This window comes from Peromyscus maniculatus, chromosome 7 (genome assembly GCF_049852395.1).
Source record: "Peromyscus maniculatus bairdii isolate BWxNUB_F1_BW_parent chromosome 7, HU_Pman_BW_mat_3.1, whole genome shotgun sequence".
Taxonomy (NCBI): domain Eukaryota; kingdom Metazoa; phylum Chordata; class Mammalia; order Rodentia; family Cricetidae; genus Peromyscus; species Peromyscus maniculatus.
In genome coordinates, this window is record NC_134858.1 from 77,573,160 (window position 1) to 77,597,912 (window position 24,753).

Sequence of the window (24,753 nt, forward strand, 5' to 3'; positions counted from 1 at the left end):
GAAGAATGTCAGTTTCTTTGTTACAAGATTTAACTTCCATTTGTTACAGTGAACATTTTCTAGCCATTTTTTTTAATTTTGATTATGTACCTCTTATAAATGAATTCTTCTACTTTAATTTCTGTGTACGGTTTCACCCTTTGCCAATCGTGGTTTCAAGACTGTCTAACCGCTGACACAGTTACTAAGAGAGACCTGCCATGACGGTGACTTCTGTCATCTTGGCCCAAACTTCAGAATGGTGTTGTCTTCATCAGCCTGGCCTGTGGGCGAGTTTGGGGGGGGGGGGAGCTTCCTTGATTAGTGATTGACATGCGAGGGCCCCTGTGGTCAGTACCACCCCTAGACAGGTGGCTCTGTCTAAGCTGGGCTACATCGGGAACCCAGTCTCAAAGATGGAGAGTGGGAGGAGATGGGAAAGAAAAAAAGAACAGGCAACAAAATTCTGCTGATTGTAGGTTAATGACATCAGTCACAACAGGTAAAGGGGATCTGCTGGGGATAATGAGGGGGGGAAGCTCTTTTTGGATATAGATTGTGTTTTTCAAAGTTATTTAAGACTCAAGTAGTCTCTTGACCTCCCTCACCCTCTGTTTTTCCATCTGTAACTTGGGTAGCTTGGCCTAGGGGTCCCTTCCTGCTTGAAAATCCCATGGTGAGAGTTGGTAATGCGTTTGTCCTCTAATGACTACGGGTCTGGGGAGGCACAGGAGGTTTCGGGTGACCTGTGCCTCGCCCTGAGTGCACACTGGCGCAGTCAGATGTCTCAGCTGGAACTCTTATTTCTTCCTATGCTGCCACCACCTGGACTTCGGTAGACCTTTTGGGAGAGGGTGAGTAAAGCCTTGTTTCTTTCCTCCTCCTCCTCCTGCTCCTCCTCCTCCTCCTCCTCCTCCTCCTCCTCCTCCTCCTCCTGCCCCTGTGAGAGCGTCTGCAGCTGTCTTCCTGGGGCCTGGAGGAGTCGGGTCTAGCTCCTGTCCTCCCCTCCTCTCCCCTCTGCTCTGTCTCTGGTGAAATACAGATTCCTTGGCCGCACTCTCTTCCGTCCCCTCTGAAGCACCGATTTCAGACCCGTTTGCACCAGAACCTTCCCCTCCTTCGGCAACCACTGAAACCGCTTCCGCTTCTGCCTCAACCACCACAGCTGTGCCGGCTGTCACTACGGAAGTGGATCTCTTTGGAGGTTAGTCAGTCACACCAGGGCTCCTTCATTCCCTTTCAAGATGGCTGACTGAAGGTATTTGAATGGCCTTACACTGTGCCTTACACTGTGTTAGTGAGTGTAAGTACCTTTTCCAGTGTTGGTTTGCAGGCATTTGACTTCTCTAAGGTCATCAGCTGCCCTCCCTGTAGTTTGGCCCCTTTAGAGCAGGAGCTGCAGCCCTTGGAGCACACTGGATCTCACATCAGGATCTGAGTTGCTGCCAGACTCTGGCCCACATATGCCCTCCCTGCAGGGCCTCTGTGAGTCATCCCAAGCTTCTGATACATTGAGATGTGGCTTTGGGGCCAGATTAGAACCAGCCTGGGGAACATTTGAAGACCATGAGAGAGGGAGCCTAGCCTAAATAATTTCTTAGCATTTAGACAAAAATAAAAAAATTGTCTGAGAAAAATTAAAATTTGGATGGCTGGACAGAGAGTTGACTGGTTTACCTACTTTTGATGGTTGTGTCCAAGTAAGACGTAGGGTCTTATTGACTTTGGAACTTTGAGAGGCCATCTGAAGCAGCACTTAACATGCTGATTAAAAACAGGTGCAGGTCAGTCTTGGAAAGGATTGTATAGAAATATGCTGTCCATGTAGGTGCCAATTCTGACCCAGTGAAATAACCTGCAATATGCACAGACGCCATGGGCATCAGAAGCCAGTTACTCTATGGATTTGCATCTGGGGGAGCCGCTGAGCAAACTCAGAGAAGTGTGTGGGCCACTTACACATGACCGGGGGGTGTTAGACTCATTAGAGTTTCATGTTTCCTCATTACCATACAGCATATTTCCCAGGGCCTTTGGAAAATATTTTAAAGAAATTGAGGGAAGCAAGTGATGGAGAAGCCAGGAGCAGTTTGGCAGGTGATGGTGGAGTCAGTACATTCCCCTGGGGATGAGCACTTACACAGACATACACCGCTCTGCTGTGTGTCATGCCCTTGACACTGAAGCTGTCCAAGACCAGGAGTGTTAGCTAGACACGGCATTTCTGTCAGTTCACCGGAGACATTGTCCGTCACCTTGCTGCATGCATCTTCAGGCTGACACAGAGAGAAACTTGTTTCTTAAAAAGCAGGAGATGGAGAATTGCAGACCCTTGAGAGTTTCGCTAACAGGGACCACTCAAGACCAGGTGTTCTTGTCCATGTTGGCCTAATCTCTTCAGGTTGAATGTCTGTTGTTGTTTTAGCTGAAATCTATAAGATTAGCTCCTTCCCCCTCCCTCCCTGCAACCCCACTGCTGACATTCAGTCGGTGGTTTCTCATGGACGGTCGGTGGAATATCTGATGGGCCGCCGGACAGCCGCTTTGTACTGCAGCACTTCTGTCCCAGTAGAGATGTGGTTTTTTTAGTCCACAGAAAGGAGCTTGCTTACCTCTCAGAGGTCACGCAAGTCTGCCTTGCTTTTTTTGCAGCTTTCCAGAACAATAAAGCCCAAGATGTTTCTCTGAAATAGTGTTTGAGCCATTATGCTATCTGTGATTGGTGTCCACCAAGCAGAAAAAAATCTGTATATGTGTAAATACTATCATGGCAGCATCATTTTTACCTTTAAATACAAGTCTTAAAATGAGGTACTACAGAGTCACATGATGGAATACCAAGAACCAGCTGCCCTGGGTTTTCCTCCCTGTCCCGTCTGTCCTCTGGCAGGGACATGAGTGAAGATGAGCCCCTCTGCAAGTCTCATCATTTACTTTATTTCTCTGCTAAGCTCTGTGAGCTGTTGCCTGGCCTCAGACATCTGGAAAATCTCTGTCTGCCATGCTTGGGAATCTATGTACACTGCATCTTTTAGAGTCCTCAGTGATTTTCCCCCTAATTTGTTCCATGTTCTTTCTTGGTTTATAGCAAATCATTTAGAGCTTTCACTTAAGTAAATCCAAAGCTTAAATCTCTGTGGCCGTTTCATTGGCCACTTTAAAATATTTGGAATCTCCAAGATGGTTAAGAACTTGAACTCACCGGGCGGCGGTAATGGCAAACGCCTTTAATCCCAGCACTTGGGAGGCAGAGCCAGGCAGATTTCTGTGAGTTTGAGGCCAGCCTGGCCTATAGAGCGAGATCCAGGACAGGCACCAAAACTATATGGAGAAACCCTGTCTCAAAAAAAAAAACAAAAACAAACAAACAAACAAACAAAAAATTCAAATGAGGGCACCAGCCACATTTTGTTTGAATAACCTTAAAATATACTCTCATGTCAGATGTGCTGGTCACACTGGGGAGGCTGTTGGAGGAGAAGAGCAAATTTGAGGCCAATCTGAGCTATGCAATAATTTCTGGGCCAGCCTGAGCTACATAACAAGACCTCTATCTCAAAGATATCAAACATACTCTCACGAGTTTCTATGTCTATAACAATATAAATTTCTCTAGAAATAAGCATAGTGAGTTTTAATGTAAGGAAAATATGACTATGAAATTTCATAGATACAAAATTTTAAACATTAAAATTTAAAACATTAAACATAAGCATTAAGAATCTATGCCTTTTAGTACATTTGAAATGGGAGTTTGGAAGAAATATTCAAATTTATATCTATATAATGTTTTATTATTCTATGTGTGTAGTTCATTTATGTTTTATATTGTCTTTTCTGACATATTAAATTTACTAAATCTTTTATTTTTAAGGCAAAGTTCTAAGAAATAGAACCTGCTTTCTGTTGTCATACAAAACAGAATTATAAGACATGTTGTGCTTTAAGGTTTTATACAAGCCCCAGATAACTGATAAATAACAGCATGGCCTTTTTAAAATACGGGGGCTGGTGAGATGGCTCACAGCAGAGGTGCTTGCCGCCAAACCTGATGACCCGAGCCTCTTCCTAGCACCCACACAATAGAAGCAGAGGACAGACTCTGGAAAAAAAAAAATCCCTTTCCCACATTCATGTCTTTGGGAAAGGTTTTGGTGAGAGTTTGAGAGAAGTTTATAACGTGGGTGGCAGCAGGGTCTCCTCCCTTGAAGAGAAGTTTTGATGGGAGTCAAAGGTACAGGAGTCAAAGGTTAGTTGCTGATGTTTTAGTCTTCACTCACAAGAGCAGTGTTGAAAAGAGATGCGAGGCTGCCAGGGGAGAAGGAAGCCTCTCCTGTCACACAGCTGGGAGTATAGGTTTCCCTTGTGCATAAGTAGAAACCTGAAGAGCCTAGCCTGCAAGCATCCCCTCTTACTAAGACATTCAGCCTAGAAGCGGTGAGTAGTATAGTGGAGGGGGGTGTGTGGCCTGTGACTGCTCAGTCGTGTGGCCGAACACACAAAGCTCCAGCTGGCAGTAATGGACCAAATCCTGATCAAATTACCCAAGTTATTTTTTTAAACTGAAAGATGTAAGTTACATATATTTTCACGTGCAACAAGATGCTTTGAGGTATGTATATATTTCCGAACAGCTAGATAAAGTTGTGTATTACTTCACATCCGTTATTTTTGTTTGTTTGTTTGTTTTTGTTTTGTTTTGTTTTGTTTTTTAGGGAAAACACTTAAAATCTCTGAACATTGGTTCTCTTCTTACAGAATGGAGTTAATAAAAGGCACCATATGAGATAGTTACAGAAGTGGAATTTTATAATTTGTTCTTGTGGTTTCTGTGACTCTTAGTGACACTGGCCTCAGTTGTGGCTGTCTAGGCAGGAAACGAAAGACCCCTGAACCATGGCAGACTATTGAGAGCACTTGCACCCTTCTGCCCTGTGCCTCCCTGCCCGCCTTGGGGGGTCTCATGCTGCCAGCGCCCTCTAGTGTCTGGAAAGTGGCTCTGCACTGTCCTCAGGATAGCTGAGAGAAGCGATCAGACCAAATTGGTATGTTTTTAAGGAAATTTTAACTTAAATGAGTCTCTTATAATGTCATTTTTTATTCCACAAAACATAAGGACTCAAGACGTTGCTTAAAATTTCCATACCTAGACAAGTTTGTGACTTAACTGCATTCAACTGAGAGAGACAAGGATGTTGGCCACAGGACTTCAAGCTTAATGCATTGAATGAATCTTTGAGAAAGCTACTATACTGTGTGATGTTTCCCAAACAGACTTGACCAATTCCTCTTAGTGACTGAGGGTCAATGTTTTAGGACACATCAGTAGATACTATAAGAAATTGTATCTTTAGGATAAAAAGTGGTAGGTACAAGTGAGTTGAACCCATTCTCTGAACATTTCATCTCTGTTCTTGCAACTAAAGACTTTCTGTCTTAACCTCATAATGAATATGGTTTGCTAGCGAGCATACACTAGGAATGATTTACATCAGTGTATATTTAGGGCTGGGAATGTAGTATGCAAGCCTCTGGGTCCTACCCCTAGCATTGAAAAAAAGAAAAAAATATAAAATATATATAAGCTGGGCTTACCTGTATGCTAATGGGGTTCCTTCTATAAATAATGTACTTATAGTCTTAAAACATGAAATTATATTTTTAGTCTGTTGGCAATGGATCATTTTCCAAATAATTAGAAAATATAATAATATTTGAAAGCAATAAATATAAGTAGAAATGAAGACATTAAGCATCATGCCCTAATTTGGTTAGTTGATTGTTTCTTTAAAGTGAGTCCTTCTTGTATCTGACAATTCTTTCCAAGGTTAGTGAAAACTTTTCTGAATTCCTTTCTGAACCTTTCATGTTAATAGTATGATCTTTTTTTTCTGCACTAGTTTTAACTTTGGAATATTTGTTTACATAGCCATTAACTACTTAATATTATTTGTAAACAGAAAAGATATTGGAATTTTCTAGAGACCACTAGTCAGAGGTATAAAAAAAATTCAGCAAAGAAGTATTATCTGGACATGAAAGTTTAATGTCTTAAATTACATAGTAAAGTTGTTTTGTGTTTTGATTTTGCATCCATTAATTTCTGATGAAACATAAAACATGCTTTTTAGAGCCCTTATACAATGAGAATCCTGTTGGATCCTGATGGCCTTCAGGGGTATCCACATACCACCATTCAGGTGTTAGCTAACAGGGAGACATGCAAAGAATAATTGTTTTGTGATTACCAACAGTGCATGAAAACATTCGTGTTGTATAAGGGAGCTTTCTTCACAACTTAACTCAGTTCTTTTACTATATTTTCTTCTCTTTTTATTCCTTTAATTTCTGTTACTTTAAAAACTGCACCCAAGATGCCTTTGCAGCTTCTCCTGGGGAGGCCCCTGCAGCATCCGAAGGGGCCGCCGCACCAGCTACCCCAACCCCAGTGGCTGCAGCTCTTGATGCATGCTCAGGAAATGGTGGGTTTACACATGAGCCAGTCTGTTGTTTTTCCGTCCTAATGTGAAACCTGCATAGTTAGATGTGGCCATATGTTTTTTTGTGTGTGATTTTATTTTCTTATTAGTGTAAACTGTCATTCATCACGACTGAGTAAATAATGCCAACACTTAAAACATTAAGATGATAAAGTGCATACTTATCAAAATTGGCAATTCCTCAAGATTGACAATTTTTCTCAGTGCAAGTATGCTCTCTTAATGTTTTCCCCCTCTAATGCATTTTTTTATGATATTAAGTTCAAATATATTGGCATGTTTTAATGAACCTTCAGAGCTACCAAATTGACTAGATTAGGTAAGGGCACGAAAGATAATGATCCCTGGACCAAGACTGTAGGCTAATCTCACAGCACCCTACAAAATGTTTCAGGTTCAACTTGTGGCACCAACTGTATTTTCCTTTTTCTTTAGAAAAAAGCATCCTAATTGCTGACCTCTGCTGATAAGATAGTAGTTGAACCCATGTAGCCCAAGGCCTAGCTAGCGTGTAAACGTGTGCGAAGTGTCTTTTTACCTGTAGCTACGAGTCTGTCTCTTGCTCTTTCCTGACTGATGCTGTGTGTGTCTCCACTTTCCTTTCCAAAAGACCCTTTTGCCCCATCTGAAGGTAGCGCAGAGGCTGCACCTGAGCTGGACCTCTTTGCAATGAAGCCACCCGAGACCAGCGCTCCTGTAGTTACCCCTACAGCTAGCACAGCCCCTCCAGTTCCCGCCACTGCTCCTTCTCCTGCTCCTACTGCTGTGGCAACCACTGCTGCCGCCACCACCGCAGCCACTGCAGCTACCACCACTGCCACCACCTCCGCTGCCGCAGCCGCCGCCGCCACCACCACCGCCGCCGCCGCTCCTCCTGCTCTAGATATCTTTGGTGGTAACTTGTCGTTGTTGTTTCTGAGTTTCTCCCGTCTGGTGGCTTGAACCTGTAATGCACACATGACTCTTATGCATGAAAACTATAGTTAAATGGTTCTCGGGAAACCATTTGCTACTTAACCCAGAGTTCTCCTAAATGCTCGTTCAGAAAGCTGGCGATTGATTTTTTTTTTTTCCGACTGAGTGAAGGCCTGTGTGTTCTTGGTCTTAGATTTGTTTGATTCTGCTCCTGAAGTTGCTGCAGCACCTAAGCCAGACGCGGCTCCTAGCATAGACCTGTTTGGTACAGGTAACGCCAAAGCAACTGTTTTTTCAACTTTGTTTCTGTAGCTGTGTCCTTGGTCACGCCCTTTGTAGTTGCTATGATAATGCATTTGTTAGACGTGTGACTTCAGCTTTCTGCTACTTACTTCTGCCTGGTTTTGGTTTCTTTCACCTCTGGAAGATGCTTTCTCCTCTCCACCACGAGGGGCCTCTCCGGTGCCTGAGAGCTCTCTCACTGCTGACCTCTTATCCGGTGAGTGCTTCTCCAAGGTCAAGCCTTCAGAGCTCTCTCAGGAGGGTCCTGGGGGGGGGGGGGCTCCTGTGAGGAAAGATGATCCAGTACCCTATAGGTTTGTCTTATGTGTTTTAAAACTCTGAATTCCCTTAAGAGAAGAATCTCATTCTCTAGCCCATGGCCAACTAGTGAGGGTTGATATTTCTAATCTAAGGTTGGCAAAAAAAGAAAAAAAAAAGAACGGAAGGAAGGAAGGAAGGAAGGAAGGAAGGAAGGAAGGAAGGAAGGAAGGAAGGAAGAAAGAAAGAAAGAAAGAAAGAAAGAAAGAAAGAAAGAAAGAAAGAAAGAAAGAAAGAAAGAAAGAAAGAAAGAAAGAAAGAAAGAAAAGTTCTGGTTCCCACTAAAACCTCTAATACTGAAGAGTCAGTTTTCATTTGCTGTCCTAACTGTTCAAGATTGGCCACCCTCTTCCTGTAACTGAAATCCTGAGGCCATTGTCGGGGTTCCGGGTTCCATTGTGCTGAGGGTGAACCGCATGTCCCCTTGTTCTTCACTGCAGTGGACACATTTGCAGCGCCGTCCCCTGCCGCCACTGCCTCTCCAGCAAAGGTGGAGTCCTCGGGTGTGCTAGACCTTTTTGGGGGTGCGTATTTCTCCGCCTTCAGCACTTACGCCATCTGGAGTGTTTCTGCTCTGAGGAGAGCCCCCCTCCTCTTTCATTCGGTTTCATTTGGCTTCCTTGACTCTGCAGTTGCTTTTGTCTCTCACCTGGGAACTTAAGTTGTGCAGACATTCGTTCTTCACTTCTCTGCCGTCATTGTATCCATCCTCATTGGGTTATCACAGCTTTCATTGCATGGCCTAACCAAACCAGAGCCCTTGCCGTGGGAAGTCTTCCTGTTTTCAGCCTTTGTGTTCATCCTGAGTTTTAATCACCAGCTTGGAGACCCTTTCTGCTGTTTTCTCAAAGATCCTGATGCATTGGTTACATGCACACTCTTAAGTTCTTAAAAGCAGTATAAACATGAAGTGGGTAATTCAGAATTTAAAACAAGCCAGTCACAGGTCCTCATACTCAACACCGTGGAGTTTATTTATATTGAATTTAGTGTTTTTAAATCTTTCTGGAGGACTTGGAGATGTTTTTCTGGTTTAAATGTATCTTTTCTTCCTTTGTGTAGTATTTGAAAACAGAAATATACATTGATTGTATTAATTGTATTTGTGCACACACACACACAAAAGAAAGAAAGAAAGAAAGAAAGAAAGAAAGAAAGAAAGAAAGAAAGAAAGAAAGAAAGAAAGAAAGAAAGAAAGAAAGAAAGAAAGAAAGAAAGTTCTTCATCAGCCATAAACTTGCAGAAAGGAGACAGGTCTGAAGTGAATCATAAGTACCCATGAAAGTGAATGTCTTTGGGCTAAAACATCATCTTTGCACATTGTAACCACATGGATTATCTCTTGCTGCCAAAGCATTCTGGCATCTGTCATGCTGGATATATGAGGGTACAAAGAAGATACCCCTGAAGGTGCTCAGACACATAGGTATAAGGAGATCTGCTGTAGCTGCTGCTGAATTGGGCATATTAAACATTTAGAAGCTTAAGTGGGAAACGAGAAAATTATCTTACCTTTGTTTAAAAAGCTTAAAAATCTCAATCCTGTTTTTAAAAAAAGATGAAATTTGCTTTGAAACATTCATTTTAACAGTGTGTCTCTTACTCTCACAGTGAGGCACTAATTCTTAAACATTCTAGAACTCTCTTGAGAGGCTAAACTCTTTAGAACAGATCATGGTGGAACATACCTGCAATTTTTGCTCTTGGGGAGGGTCCCAATGCAAACAGGAGCTACATACTAAGACTCTGTCTGAAAACATAAAATAAGACAAGCTGCTCAGATCATGATTCAGTTCCCCTGGTCATTTCACGTAGAACCAGGAGGCAGGCTCCCCATTACAGAATATCCTGTCTGTGCATGTCTCTATGAATATCACACTTGAATTGCTTAGTCGCTTACTATTTGCCCCTCTTACTTTCCTGCTGCGTGATGGATGATGGATAGATGCGTTCGGAAGTAGTGCTTCTGAAAGCCAACCAGCACCGCAGGCTGTTTCTAGTTCATCAGCATCGGCAGATCTACTAGCTGGTAATTGATTCCATTAAAATGGCATTTTATAAAAGTTAAGTTTGCATATAGTTTCATAGGTAGTAGATAATACATAATTTGCAAAAATATATTTTTAAATTTTCCTTTCAAGGCATGAGATTGAAGGATATGGCATTGTATAATAGAAAGTTTATTACTTCCTAGAATTTATTAAATTAGTTGTAAACCCACAGTTGTATGTGTATAAGCCACCCCTGTCAATTCTCTCAGTCTTACTTTCAATTAGTGTGTTTGTTTTTATTTGCCAAACAGGTAATGTGCTTTGTGTAGCAATTCGGTCATGTAATGACTGCTCATATTTTTGGGAAGGAATCCATGGTAAACTATGCTGTAACAGTTGACAGTTGGTTTTGCAGTATGTGAATCACCATGGAAGAAACCATGGTAGATGTCTCCTGTTGAAATGCTGTGACATCATATGTCATGGACTTTTTGACAAGCTGATCATGTTTCTGTCTGAAAACACACAGGGTGATCCGGAACTTTCTAGGAAATAGATGGGCACAGCTTGCGAGGGTCACTACTTGTTGCTGAGATGAATGGACTGATTAAAAGAGTGGTTCAAGACTCAAACACAGCTAAAACCAAGCATGAGTTTGGGGTCATGGGGTCCCTGGGGTCAAGACAAAGTGGGTTTAATGAACCTCAGACTTAGAAAGTGGCCAGTTGGAAGGCCCCATCTGTAGGTAGACTTTGACCCAGCTTAGCAGAGGAATTCACAGCGTGCTGCCCTCACTTTTGATTCTGCTTGAGAGGGCAGAGACGTTGTCGAGCAGAGGCCTCTTGACACTCCAGGGCGGCTTCCAAGTGACCCCCAGTCACTACAAGGGCAACAAGGAGTTAATGAATGTGAGTCACCTGAGCACAAGGAAGCCCCCCAATCTAGGAACCCCTCAGTTAAAAACCCTGTCAACCATGTGGCCCTTAAAGAATGACCAGTTTTGACCAAATGTAGCCATAGTTCACAAGCTAGAAGTAATTTAACACAGGATCCCGACACCAGGTGGATCAGGTCAGGGAACCTGCCGGTGTTCTCAGTCTTCTGGTGAGTAATGGTAGAACTCAATGGACCCCTCCAGCCATCGGTGCTAATCTCCCTTATGGTCACATCTTTCCTCCAGGAACTGTTCACCTTCCTTCCATCAGTAATTCTGTCTGGTGGCTTCAGTCTGTCTAGCAGGGGTGGCTCTTTCGTTTCTTTCACAGCGCCTCTGGCTCCTTGATCCGGTGTGATACTCCCGTTTGCCCAATCTTGTCACGGTGGCTGCTGTGAAGAACCAGGCCTCCACTTTGATACCTCTTAGCTGTCTGGAAGCTGAAATGTAACACAAGACTGTGTACCTCACACACCCGACTACCACTAACTTGAGAGAAGGCCTGCCAGCCTGCCTGGCTTTCCTGTCGGCCTAGATGCTTTTCACAGCAACTTCAACTTGGCCAGACACTTCCTACCTCTTATTAAACCAACACATTCAGTTCACCAAAATTGCATAGTTTCAAAGCTCCTTGGTGAAAACGATACTGCTGCTTTTTAAATGAGATAATTGATTATAAATCTTTGGCATTTGACATTTTTTGGTTTTTCTAAAGTTTAATTTGAGAAGCCAGTTTCTCCCTGTTTTACTTTAAAAAGGCATTTCTTATGATTGCTTAAATATGGCAGCATCAGGAAATCGCGTTCTTAGTTTTTAAAAAAGTTAGCCAGGCGGTGGTGGCGCACACCTTTAATCCCAGCACTCGGGAGGCAGAGGCAGGAGGATCTTTGTGAGTTCGAGATCCAGGAAAGGCACAAAACTACATAGAGAAACCCTGTCTCAAAAAAAAAAAAAAAAAGTTACAGAGTATCAACATAATTGTATCTTGTGATTGTTCCTAGTCCTCTCCACAAGTAAACATGATATCTGTAATTTAGCTAACAACGATATCTGAGTTTTCACATTACCCAAATATCTTTATTTAGTGAATATAAAATAGAACAAATATTTGGGACATGGCATTATGGTTTGGTTTGTGCAGACATAGTTACCAAGCCTATGCAAATAAAGATCTTTTAAAAAACAAATAAATGGCCAGGCAGTGATGGCGCATGCCTTTAATCCCAGCACTCGAGAGGCAGAGGCAGGTGGATCTCTGAGAGTTCAAGGCTAGCCTGGTCTACAAAGCGAGTTCCAGGAAAGGTGCAAAGCTACACAGAGAAACCCTGTCTTGAAAAAACAAACAACAAAAAACAAAACAAAACAGATAAATGGATATGATGGAGCATGCCAGTGGTTTCAGCATTTAGAAAGCAGAAACACAACAGAGGTTCCCAGCTAGTTTGAGGCCAGCCTCGTCTACATAGAGGGCACCCAGGGCTACATCGTTAAGGACTGTCTGAAACACAGAAACAAATGAGCCTAATAAGAGATATGTACCCACAAAGTGTAATCAGGTTAGTAGTAGGATTTGAGCCATAAAAAAGTTGCATTTTGTGAGGAATTCTCTAGTCATATTATTGTTGATAATCAAATTGTTTTATAAAGGATAAAGAAGGTAGATGATACACAGATATCATTACAGGCAGAAGGAATCTTGGTCACTAGACTGAGGCGACTCACCTCATACCAACTAAGATTTCTTTTTGTCTTTCTTTTTGTGTGGTCCTAGGGACCAAAACCACAGCTTCTTTCTTGATAGCGGGCAAGCACTGTACCATCTCTTTGAAGGAGTAAGTTTACATGTAAGTGAAAGGCAATAAATAGATGATAGAGTGAAATGCTGGAATTAGTTTTTAAAGATTTTAAAGCTGTTAAGGATAACTTTAAAAACAAAAAGAAAATGGCACTGAATATGTGCATGTATTATAAAAGCAGAAAACAAAGACTAAATGAAACGGGTAATTTCTTTAAAATGGTTGTATAAAAGCCAGGGTGTTTTTTCACTCAAATTTAAATCTATATTTGTTAATTAATAAAATATTAAAAACATATGCAACAAATTTGGTTGTAAGAAATATTTCCAGGTATAGTGGTGCATGTTTTTAATCCCTCAGGATTAATTAATTAATTAATTAATTAAAGCACTCAGGAGGCAGAAGCAGGCAGATCTCCATGAGTTGGTCAGTCCCGTCTATCTAGTGAGTTCCAGGCTTATTATCCAGGGCTATATAGTGAGACTCTGTCTCAAAACAAAAACACAAACAAAAATAAAAAACAAAACAAAAAAAGCAGACTTCTGGTAAAAATACAGCCTTTTATAATAGAAAATTACCTAGTATCTCACTAAACATTTACTAATCACCTCCTTGCAGATGCCTATTTTTACACAAAAGCAACAGAGTAATCTTAGGCTTCCGTTCCTGTTGCTTGAGAGACACGATCTGCTTCCAGAATTCAAAGAATAAATATTTAATTTGAGATCCGATTAATTTTCAGCCATTTTTTAAGTCCTCATCATTTACTCAGTAACCATTAGCTTACTGTTTCAGGAACTGGGCTAAATATTAACAGAAAAGACAGGAGGGAAAGGCACACAGCTCCTGAACCTGTAAGCTATCTGTGGAGTTGGGGCTTGGGGAACACAGGGATGAGGACATGATGGGAGTGGCGTGGAGTTCTGCTCCCTGTGCTGAGGACAGTGACGGACATGGGGGATGGAGTGTAGCTAGCAGTAGTAGGTAGAGGCACGTCCTGGAATTCTTTCCAGAAGCCCATGGCATGAGGGGCTGTGAGTGTGACTGCAATCTGGTTTGCAGGGACAGGGAGCAATCAAAATCCGAGCCAGAAGGCTGTAGAAACAAAGGAATCTGAAAGTGATGGGGCACCAGGGAAAGCTTTCAGAGAAGTAACTGTCAAGGTTGTTTACTCAGAGGAACCACCTGGCTGAGCTGCGAAGAGAAGACCAGAGGGATGCACAGTACAGATGGGACATGCCCTCGGTGACTGTTACCTGAGAGCAGTGATCAGAGCCTGCCTACCCTTTGTGGTGCCATGGGGCTAAAACGTGGAAATCGAGGATTTGATGCCCATTTTTTTTTAATTTACATTTTGTTACTGAGCCGGTGTGTACAACTAAACGTGTTGTAATTACCTGTTTCTGTCACTGTAAAGTTTCAATGTGATGACGACTTATCTGAATTCTAACCCTTCTTTGCTTTGTGTATTTCATCGTAGCAGATTCTGGTAGCGCAGGTTCTAACAAAGTTCACTCATGTGTGTACATCATATTTAGTGCTTGGTGTTTCAGAGCTACCTTGTTTCTGGTTAAATTGGATCTGTCATTCGTCCATGATAGATCAACATCCTTGGAGAAGCTCTTGGCAAAACAAGCTTGCTGGGTTCACTAAGTGCTAATCATTCTTCAATTCCTGAAGCTTTTTCTGACTCTGTTGGTATGGTCTTTTCCCAGTCTTCAGCTGACATTTTTCTGGGACCTTTTTTTTTCATCAGGGTTTGGGGGTTCCTTCATGGCCCCATCTACAACACCAGTAACCCCAGCTCAGAATAACCTGCTGCAACCCAATTTTGAGGCTGCTTTTGGAACAACACCTTCAACTTCAAGCAGCAGCTCCTTTGATCCATCAGGTAAGTCATCGATGGTTCAAACCCTCTTCCTTATATCTGATACTATAGCATCAACCTCCCAAGGTTAATGTTGGTTGTAGGAAACGTACAGGTGGATATTGTTAGCCTGGTTGGTGGCTCACAATCTGTAACTCAAGTCAAACTTTCCAGGTCACGTTTGGTAGCTCTAAGAATAACCTCCTGTCCTTTCTGTTTCTGTTTTTGAATTTTAGCAGAACTCTCCCCACACCCACCATCTCTTTGCACGAGCTCACATGCACATGGTTTAGCGGTGGTCAAGGGAGGACTTAGACTCTGTAGCGAATCTTTGCACAGCATCTGAGTGTGTGGACGCCCCCGACACACACCCCGCTCCTGCTGTTGCTTTATACCCTCTGAAGCTTGCATGGCCCTCCGTTTTATGAAGTTGAGACACGAATAGTACCTTCGCTTCTAACCTTTCACCCTGCTGTCCTTCTCTTTGTATCCTCTTCCATTCCACTCTTCTCATGCTGGCTCCTTCCTACAAATTTTCAATTGGTGAGTTTTCGGCAATTACATGTGTTTCAGAGACACCCCGACTATATCCCGTGCCTGACAATCTGGTTGCTTCTGTTGCCAGTGCTGACTTGAATGCTGTCTTTCCCACCTGAGAGTGACCGTGTAGTGGTGTTTACAGTAGATGCATATAGTCTCCTATAAGAATGTAGCAAGCCCAACATTGTTACGTAGATAAGATATTAGCAATATCTTATGGATACTCTGAGCCTGTGTTTTGAATAGTCTTTCTGTATTCTAGGAACTGAACAAGTGGTACTTGTCACCTGGGGACCAGGGACAATAGTGGTGGCTCTTGACTTCTATCCTTAAAATCCTGTTTATTTTAAATATGCCCATAAAGCATAACCCAAACATTGCCACGAAAAGAAGGGGAAAATCTAAATTAACTACCTCTAAAATGTGACAGAGTCTCTTTCTGATACATATCCCTAGATGCTGACAGAACAAACACCATTTGTTTTATGCTAACTTCAATGGACAGTGGAGAATTATATAATTTTCCAATTACAAATTGCTTTAAGAGTAAGCATCTTAGGTTAGCTTGGGTAAATCATTTATAGTTTACTACACATCACTACCATTTAGAATAAAAAGTGCTTAGTGGTTATTTTAATTAGACCAACAATGGCTACCACTTATTGAGTGCCTATACAGAAGAAGCATTGTTATAAACGTGGGAAAATATTCCCTCATTGGTCCTTACATCAAAGGCATATGTTAGTGGTCCTGTCCCCATTTACAGATGAGGAAATGGAAGTGTCATTTCCTGATGCTCAGAGCTACAGCCTGGCTCTGTGTGCTCTCTAGTCCATTATACTATACAGCCTTCCTCCTGGTCTTTCTCCATGGTCATTAACGTTTCCATGTATTTTTGAGTAGACATGTTCTTTTTGGTGTTCATGGTCACAAATTATATGACTTCTGTTGTTCCTTTTACAATAATGTTTTTTCATGTGTTTTCATGGTTTCATTAAAGACTGTCTTTTGCATAATATCTATCGCTTGTCTTTTTTTTTTTTTTTTCAATTTTTTCTGAACCTGGTCTATTTGATTTCCAGTGTTTGATGGTTTAGGTGATCTTCTGATGCCGACCATGGCACCATCTGGGCAGCCTGCCCCTGTCTCAATGGTCCCACCCAGTCCTGCAATGGCAGCCAGCAAAGGCCTTGGAAGTGACCTTGACTCATCTCTGGCCAGCTTAGTAGGCAGTGAGTAGTTCTCTTTACTTGAAGCATGCGTGAATTGGATTCTTTGTTCCTTTGTATCTTTTTGCTCTGATTTTGCTTATGGGTAAGTGGATTAAGGAGTGAATGAGAATAGTTAGCATTTCACCCCGAGCCTTTCTTTAAAAGGTAAGCACTTGCTATTCCATTGTCTTACAAGAATACTCACATCACTAAATCATAAAAACAAACTGAGGAACACACACTGGCCTTCCCTGGATAAGATACCGAGGCATTCTATATAAGTCCATAACCATCTGAAAGTAGAATTATACTATATGCAGTATATTTACAGTATCTGAGTTTCATTTTTCAACAAGTATTTATTGATCAGGAGAGCAGTTCGTCCAAGCATTAGAGATGATTCAGTGAACAAAACAGATAAAATTTCTATTCTTATGGCCCTCACAAAACGCCAAGACAGAACAGTGTAAAGATTAAGATAAATTCTGCTTTATGTTACATCATGAGTACTAAGTGGGAATAAGCCTCCCCAGGGTAGGGAGTGAAGTACATAGCTGTCAGAAGAATGTTTGTGGGCAGTGGAAGAATTCAGTGCAAAGACTGGAGTAGAGATTGCCTAACAGGGACTGGAGAAATGGCCAAGTCTAAAGGGCATATGATGGGTAAAGCTGGATCTGAGGAGATAGAGTCCTGGGAAGCACAGACAGTTTCTATGAACATTGGCCTTGCTTTAACTCTGCATTTTTATTTTCCACCAAGGCATATGGGCTTACCTTTGTGGATATCATACAATATCAAGCAATATTAAAAGCTTAGTAGGTCATTTGTACCTACTTCTTTATTAACTTCCCATCTACATTTATTTCCCATTCATTATGCTTGATCTGAGCATCTATAAAAATGCCTTCGTGACACCCTGCAGACCTTTGCTAATTATTTTCTTCTTCCCAAAACCCATCCCTCTGAGAGATGGCTTTTTGTGAGTGTGTAATGTGCTACCTCACTCCCATGTCCCTAGGCTATCTCTAGCACACAGCCTTCATTTTGTCAACTGCCTGTGACAATTATCTCAGGTAGGAAAAAGCTCACCAACTGGAGGACTAACTGAGCAATCTTGAAAAAATATGAACAAATCTGAGGACTCATTGGTCTTCAAAACTTCTACAAAGCTACAGAAACTAATAAAAAATGATACTGACACAACCATGAACTGTGCTGTAGACCAACAGGATAGAAGCAAGATTCTGGAAATAAGTCTTCACATCTGTTGTCAAGCCAGTGTAGGTGATGGGCCCAATAAGGGAAAAGTCAATCTTCAAAACCTTGTACTGGAACAATGTGAGAGACTCAGAAAAAGGAATAAAGTTGGACTTCTTTTTACGATCAAAAAATCAACTCAAAATGAATAAATGTTAAAGAAAACTATCAAACTCTCAGAACTTGATAGTAAATCTTTGTGATCATAGATTAGGTGATGTCCTTTACATACGTAAGCAACTAAGGGCCCTAGAGAGACGGCTTAGCAGTTTAGAGCATTTGTTGTTCTTGCAGTAGAGCCGAGCTGAGTTCCCATCACTCACATAGTACACCCATCTAAACCTCCAGTTTCAGGAGATCCAACACCCTCTTTTGACCCCAGTGGGCATCAGGAACGCACATAGTATATATACATACATGCAGGAAAATACTCAGAAAATGAATGTAACTTTTTAAAAATGTAAGCAACAGAGAATAAAATGAATTTTTAAAAGTTTATCAAAATATTTTAAAATTCACAAATGATGAAAGTGCAAAGAGAGGCTAAGAGCTCTTGTTGCTCTTGCAGAGGACCTGGGTTCAGTTCCCAGCTTGCACGTGGGAGCTCATAACCATCCATGGCTCCAGTTCCAGTGGGTCTGATGCTCTCTTAGGACCTCTGCAACTACCAGACACATATATGGTTCACAAGCAAACATGCGAGTAGAACACTAATACACATAAAATACAATTTAAAAGTCTAAGACAATTTTTTAAGTGAAAAGGCAACTCCAGAATGAAAGGATTATTAATCACAGATCTTACAAAGGACTTCTGTAATATGCAAATAACTTCTGCAAATCAACAATAAAAATAGGAATAATAGGGCTTAAAAGCTGGCAGAGGACTTGAATGGCTATTAAGTATAGGGAAAGACCTTCAGCATCATCAGATGTTGTTAGTGTAAATTGGAGCCACAGGGACCACTCACATCCAGAAGGGATACCTATGAGGAAAGCCGATTGGAACACATGCTGGCATTCCATGAAACTTTTAGACGCTACTGATGAGATCATGGCACAGTATGACTGCTGTGGAAAGAAGCATGGCAAGTCCTCCTGTGGTAACAGAGTGAACCAAACCTCTCACCAGTTCTACTGCTAGGTACATGGAGTAAATGAAAATGTGTGTCCACACAAAAGCATGTACAGATGCTCTTAGAATTGCCATTTATAGACGCCTCATGGCGAAAACTATCATACAGTCCATTGGTTAATGAAGAGGTATGTGTATATGTATGTCTTATGCTGTATAAATATAATAATACATGATGAACTATCATTTGGACTGAAAAATGAGTGATATACTGATACATGGAACAACATGAGTATATTCCATGAATATGTTAGGCTAAGTGACAGATTTAGTCACAAAAACCACATGTGATACAAGTCTTCTCATACAAAATGTACAGACTAGAAAAATTTGAAGAGGCAGGAAGTAGTAGTGTCTAAGGTAAAAAAGGGAGGAAGAAAAGTAGCTGCTAAGAGGTACAAGATTTTATTTGTGGCAACAAAAGTGTGCTACAAGTGGTGACTGTATACCTCTGTTAATAGACTAAAACCATGAACAAACCACTGTCAGGATGGACTTTCTGGTATGTGAATGGTATTGCATCTCACAAAAGGTGCTTTAAAATACTTCCAATGTTAGCAGAAGCTCCCACTGAGACGACACTGCAGACCTGTCTACTCAGTCCATTCTCTTTGTCCATAGTAAGCCTTCTACATGCTACTCACTCCCAGCCTTCTTGCCAAGAGACCCGGCCTTCAGCAAGCCCACACCTCCACATAGCATTCCCATCTGCCACAGCGGGATTCCTGCATGTGTATGTGTGGAGCACCTGCCTATTTTTGCTTCTTCAGATGATCAGCATAAATATTTGGTTGGCTTTATAATTGTTTACTGTAGAGATTAAACTGTATATTCTACTTGAAAATAAAATTTTTAGAAGTGAGACTTCTTTATCTTTTAAAAATAATGATGGCTAGCCAGGAGCAATGACACATACCTATCTGTAAGCTTAGCTACTTGGAAGGCTGAAACAAGAAGATTTCTTGAACCTACAACTTAAGAGGCTAGCCTGGGCAACGTAGCAAGATAAAGTCTTTTTTTTTAAATGATCAAAAATATATGTAAACATTTCTTTATTTGGTTTAGTTAATACGTATAGCTTATTTTGTAATGCTGAGAAACAAAATACAAAAACTGAATATTAAAATCATCATCTAACAAATCAACTCCACACTTACTAGGGGATTTGTTCTGCCTGCTCCTTCAGCCTTGAGGGCTCAGCTTTGGGAAAGCCTCACCTTCTCCAGGAGACCTTCCACTGTGTGACTCCTCGCCTCCATTCTCCCCTTCTAGCAGCCTGTACCATTTATTTTTCTTACGTCGTGTTTCTCATCTGCATCACACCTTTAGAGTGTGGGTTCCTTCAGCCTGGGGGGTCTTGACATCTTTGCCTGATTGACAAATGAAGTGCACTGAGGGCTAGATGATTGAGCCAGATATTCCCCAGATCACTCCCACATTTACAGCCCACTAGCAGGGCTCCTGGAACCCAGGACATGGTTCAGCTCACATCTGAGCATCACCACAGCAGCAAAAGACCGGTGCACAGCTGCGGAAGACGTTCCAGCCAGAGGAAGCCCCTTAGGGAGTGAGCAGCCAGGGATTTGGTTGGCTGCCAGTATGTGGGCACACACTTCCTGACACCTACCCAAGTTCCCGACTTGCAGAAGGAAGGCAGGTGTCTAGCAAGATCTCATGTAAACAGTCTAAAGTCATTATTAACTATCGTCAGAGACAGTTTTATATCATGGAAATAACTTCACTGGTCAGGCTCACAGACCCCCAGTCTAACAGGCGTTTTTTAGACAGCAATCTCAGACCTTCTGGGCAAGTGTACACTAAATGTGATCCTTGAGGCTGATGTGAAGTAAAAGAAAATTTAAAATTCTACCTTTGTTTACTAATATAGTTTCTTTTTCATCTAACTGGATAAGGTCATGGCTAGGCAAAAATACAGACCTTTTCTAAGCCTGGGAGTCCTGGGTTTCTCAAATACTGTCAAATGTAAGCTGAATATAAAGATTTAAATTCTTTTTCTTTTATCCATTTGTAGATCTTGGAATTTCTGGTACCACAACAAAAAAGTAAGTGTTTTCAATTATCTGCTTTCCTTTTAACAATGTGTTTGTGTGTGTTTATTCAAGACTTCTCAACATTTCATTGGCTGGAGTATATTATTTCCCATTCTTAAGCTAGGTAATTTAAGTTGTTTTTCATGTCAATTTATATTGTATTTATATTGTAGTCTTTGAAATCTCCAAATTATTGCTCCATTCTGAGAAAGAGTAACCTATTTCAGGCTGGGATCGCCATTGTTACGTCTGGAAATAGTTTGGGATGGAGTTTTGAGTTTTCAGATTTTTTGAGACAGGGTTTCTCTGTGTAGTTTTGAGTATTTTAATAACTTTAAGATTCAGCCTAGTATTTCTGGCTCATGTTGATTTTTAAAAGGCTTTCTTGGGTCATAAAAATGATAAACAGTATATCTTTTCCTAAGATGTATGTTTTGACATTGAAACTGGGATGCATGTTAGAGCTGCACAGTGATTATATATCAGGTTATAGGCATGATACAGTTGTGGGAAGCTCTTCCTTGAACTCTTCCCGAACCAGAGAAAACTGTCGTCAGTGCATTTGAAATTCAAGAAGTTATAGGGCTGGAGAGATGGCTCAGAGGCCAGGAGCACAAATTGCTCTAACAGAGGACCTGAGTTCTGTCCCTGGCACAAGTAACAGATAGTTCCCAACTCCCTGTAACCTCAACTCCAGAGAATCTAACACCTCTGGCCTCCTGGACTCAGATGTACATACCCACACACAGATATATGCATATAACACATAATTAAATGTATAAATTCAACAAGATAGGTGTCCAGATTGATGGTATATTATTTGAAGTTTTTATTATGAATAAAGAATTTAGTTGAATTTTTTGGCATATTTTTCTGTTGTAAGTGACATGAAATTCCTGTTGTCACTGAATTCAAAACACTCATTTGTTTTATTTTAAAAGCTTTTGCACTTTTAGGTACATATTAGGTACCTAAGACTCCTCTGTAAGTTTTAATCTATACCCTTATCACCACCAGATTCCAACAGATTACTTCTAAACCCAAGTAAAAGAATCTAGGAAGCCATATGTCATTTTTTTTCCCTCTGAATTTTGTGTTTTATCTGTTTTTCACACTTGCCCTTTAGGGGAGATCTCCAATGGAATGCTGGGGAGAAAAAGTTGACTGGTGGAGCCAACTGGCAACCCAAAGTCACTCCAGCCACATGGTCAGCAGGTGTTCCACAGGTACGTGACAGTGAGGCCAGGGTGGTATGGACAATTTACCAATGTTCAAGTCTACAGAGAAAGTATGTTCTGCTTAACTTGACTATTAACATTGTACAACCCTGTTCACACTGAAGTGATAAAAGCAAGATGCAAAATTCGATGAAATGCAAATCTATGGACTTTGCATGTGATAATGATTACAACCTACACTTAAATACCTTGTGATTGCAATAATCTTAATAGTAGTATTTATGTTTCTGATTTATTTGTAAAATTGTAGAAATAATTTTCCAGCACATTCCCTATCATGGATTGTAATACCATTTTATCATATTTCCTGCCAAAATCTCCTGATAGGCTAAATAAGAAATGAAAACTTTTTTTTTTTCTTATCAGAAAGGATGAAGTGTGCTGACCAATTTCATGTCAGCTTGACACAAACCAGAGCCTTTTTCAAAAGCCAGAATCTCAATTGACAAAATGCCCTCGCCAGACTGGCCTGTGGTGCGTTTTCTTCATTGATGGTTTATATGGGAAGGGCCCAGCTTACTGTGGGCAGTGCCACTTCTGGACTAGTGGTCCTGAACGGTCTAAGAAACTAGGCTGAACAAGCCGTGAGGAGCAAGCCAATAAGCAGTACTCCTCCTTGGCCTCTGCCTCGCTTGCTGCCTCCAGGTTCCTGCCCTGATTTTACTTCAGGATGGGCTCTAAGCTGTGGGCTGAAATACACTCCCCCCCCCACGTTGCTTTTTGTCATGGTGTTTATCAGAGCAATAGAAACCCAACTAAGACAGGTTGTTTTCTATCCGGTAATAGTTTATTTTAAGATCATATTTTTTTTTTCAGCTCACCAATTTTAAACTTGAAACTAGACCATTATCCTTTCCATAAGGTTTAATAGATATTCATTTCTACTGCATCATCCTTTTATTTCTTATAGAAAAACTAGGAAAGCCACTGTTCCCAAGCCCACTTACAGTATTCCATATTCCACCCTTGGGCACACCGCTGCCTGGCTAAGTCTGTCTGTCGTTCCAGTGTCTGACCCTCTGCTGCATGCCCGGGGATAGAATGGTGGGAAGAGATGGCTCACTGCAGTCCAGTCCTTTCACAGCGAGAATGGGGTGGGCAGGGGGAGGGTTGAGAGTTGAAAAATAAACAGAGGACGGCAGAAGTGAACCTCAAACCATTGCTGTGGTACTAGTCAGCTTTTAAATTTTAGAAGGGATGTCTGAGAGTGCTTGAAATGCACACATTTGAAATGCACACATTTTAAAATTACAGCCTATCATTTTAAAACCATGATATGTTGTTTCTTTTTTAATCTGTTCTGTGTGGTTCTGTGGGCATGCGTGTGCAGCAGGGCACTGTTCCTCCAACCAGCTCAGTTCCTCCGGGTGCCGGGGCCCCATCTGTTGGGCAACCTGGAGCAGGATTTGGAATGGTGAGTGATGTGCCAAAAACCTGTAGTTGACGCTCCTGACATCTTTACAAGTGTTCAAACGAACAGTTACTCCTACAGGAAATACAGGAAAGGAAACGACAGCTTAAATCATCTACTTTGGGCCTCAACCAGCCTAGCCAGGAAGTGGGGAAGCAGTTACGCTGTGTATACATATATTGCCATCAAATTACAGCACGTTGTTGTATCATTGGGGGGGATGATACTTACTGCATACATTAGCTCAGTCATCAAAAAACAACCCTTTCTATACGGGGGCTTTTCACTCTGCACCTTATCATCGGCACATTTTAGGGCCATCCTGCGTAAGGAAGTTAGCTTTTGTCTCCTCAAGAATCACTCCAACAGGAGATGAATACACAGCCCCTGATTGGAATGAGGATGCCGCATGGCCAGCCAGGCTTATACGCACAGCTCAGGGACTTTCTCCCCATCTGACAGCCTCGACACCCAGAGTCCAAGGTTACACAATAACTCACAGTTTCTACCTGCGTGGTTTTCGCAGAGATTGTCCAAAGCATGTCAGAGGTGGTGTGCATGTCTGGTTATGCACTCGTGGCTCCCAGACCTGCTCTGACTCTTCCTTCCTTTGCAGCCTCCTGCAGGGACAGGCATGACCATGATGCCTCAGCAGCCGGTCATGTTTGCACAGCCCATGATGAGACCGCCCTTTGGAGCTGCAGCTGTGCCGGGCACCCAGGTCAGTTTCTTAAAGTTCACAGCACCCTGCATTTACTCCTAAACATAAAACCGTCAGGCTGCTAGTCGTGTGAGGAACAGAGGCAAGAGGCACAGCTCCACTCTTCACCCTCAGCAGCCTGAGGAGTTCTAGTCTTTTAGGGATTCGGGCCAGACTGAGTTTCCTGGCTTGAAAATAAAAATAATATTTCAGGACTAACCAGTGTGAAGCAGGAATTAGTGGTTAATAAAGATTGGACAGGAAGTTTAGCTTCAACTATTTAGGGGGCCCCTAGGCAGTGGGACCAGGACCTGTCCCTAGTGCATGAACTGGTTTTTTGGAACCTAGTGCCTATGGTGAGACACTTTGCTCAGCCTTGGTGCAGGAAGGAGGGGCTTGGACCTGCCTCAACTGAATGTACCAGGCTCTGATGACTCCCCATGGGAGACCTTGTCTTGGAGGAGGTGGGAATGGAGGGTGGATTGGGGGGAAGGCTGGAGAGTGGGAGGAAGGAGAACAGGGGAATCTGTGGTTGATATGTAAAATGAATTGAAAACCTCTTAATTAAAAAAAAAAAAAGATAGGACAGGAAGGTTACAAGGAAGCTACTCAGAAAGAAAGACGCAGTC

At 41.8% G+C, this 24,753-nt stretch overlaps 1 protein-coding gene across 35 annotated transcripts in view; it reads left to right on the forward strand.

The window, feature by feature from the left end:
* The window catches only part of Snap91 (synaptosome associated protein 91), a 117,321-nt gene that overhangs the window by 85,280 nt on the left and 7,288 nt on the right, over positions 1 to 24,753 (forward strand). For 5 of the 35 annotated variants that reach the window (XM_042281345.2, XM_076576714.1, XM_076576713.1 and 2 more), the window contains exons 14-27: positions 819 to 833; positions 1,022 to 1,183; positions 6,354 to 6,461; positions 7,090 to 7,374; positions 7,588 to 7,665; positions 7,822 to 7,893; positions 8,435 to 8,518; positions 9,940 to 10,023; positions 14,472 to 14,606; positions 16,205 to 16,354; positions 20,757 to 20,787; positions 21,902 to 22,001; positions 23,344 to 23,427; positions 24,041 to 24,145. In XM_042281345.2, coding sequence (XP_042137279.1) covers positions 819 to 833; positions 1,022 to 1,183; positions 6,354 to 6,461; positions 7,090 to 7,374; positions 7,588 to 7,665; positions 7,822 to 7,893; positions 8,435 to 8,518; positions 9,940 to 10,023; positions 14,472 to 14,606; positions 16,205 to 16,354; positions 20,757 to 20,787; positions 21,902 to 22,001; positions 23,344 to 23,427; positions 24,041 to 24,145 — 1,493 coding nt within the window. The remainder of the gene's footprint in view (positions 1 to 818; positions 834 to 1,021; positions 1,184 to 6,353; positions 6,462 to 7,089; positions 7,375 to 7,587; positions 7,666 to 7,821; positions 7,894 to 8,434; positions 8,519 to 9,939; positions 10,024 to 14,471; positions 14,607 to 16,204; positions 16,355 to 20,756; positions 20,788 to 21,901; positions 22,002 to 23,343; positions 23,428 to 24,040; positions 24,146 to 24,753) is intronic. The other 30 variants (XR_013052838.1, XR_013052837.1, XR_013052839.1 and 27 more) reach the window with 19 other exon arrangements.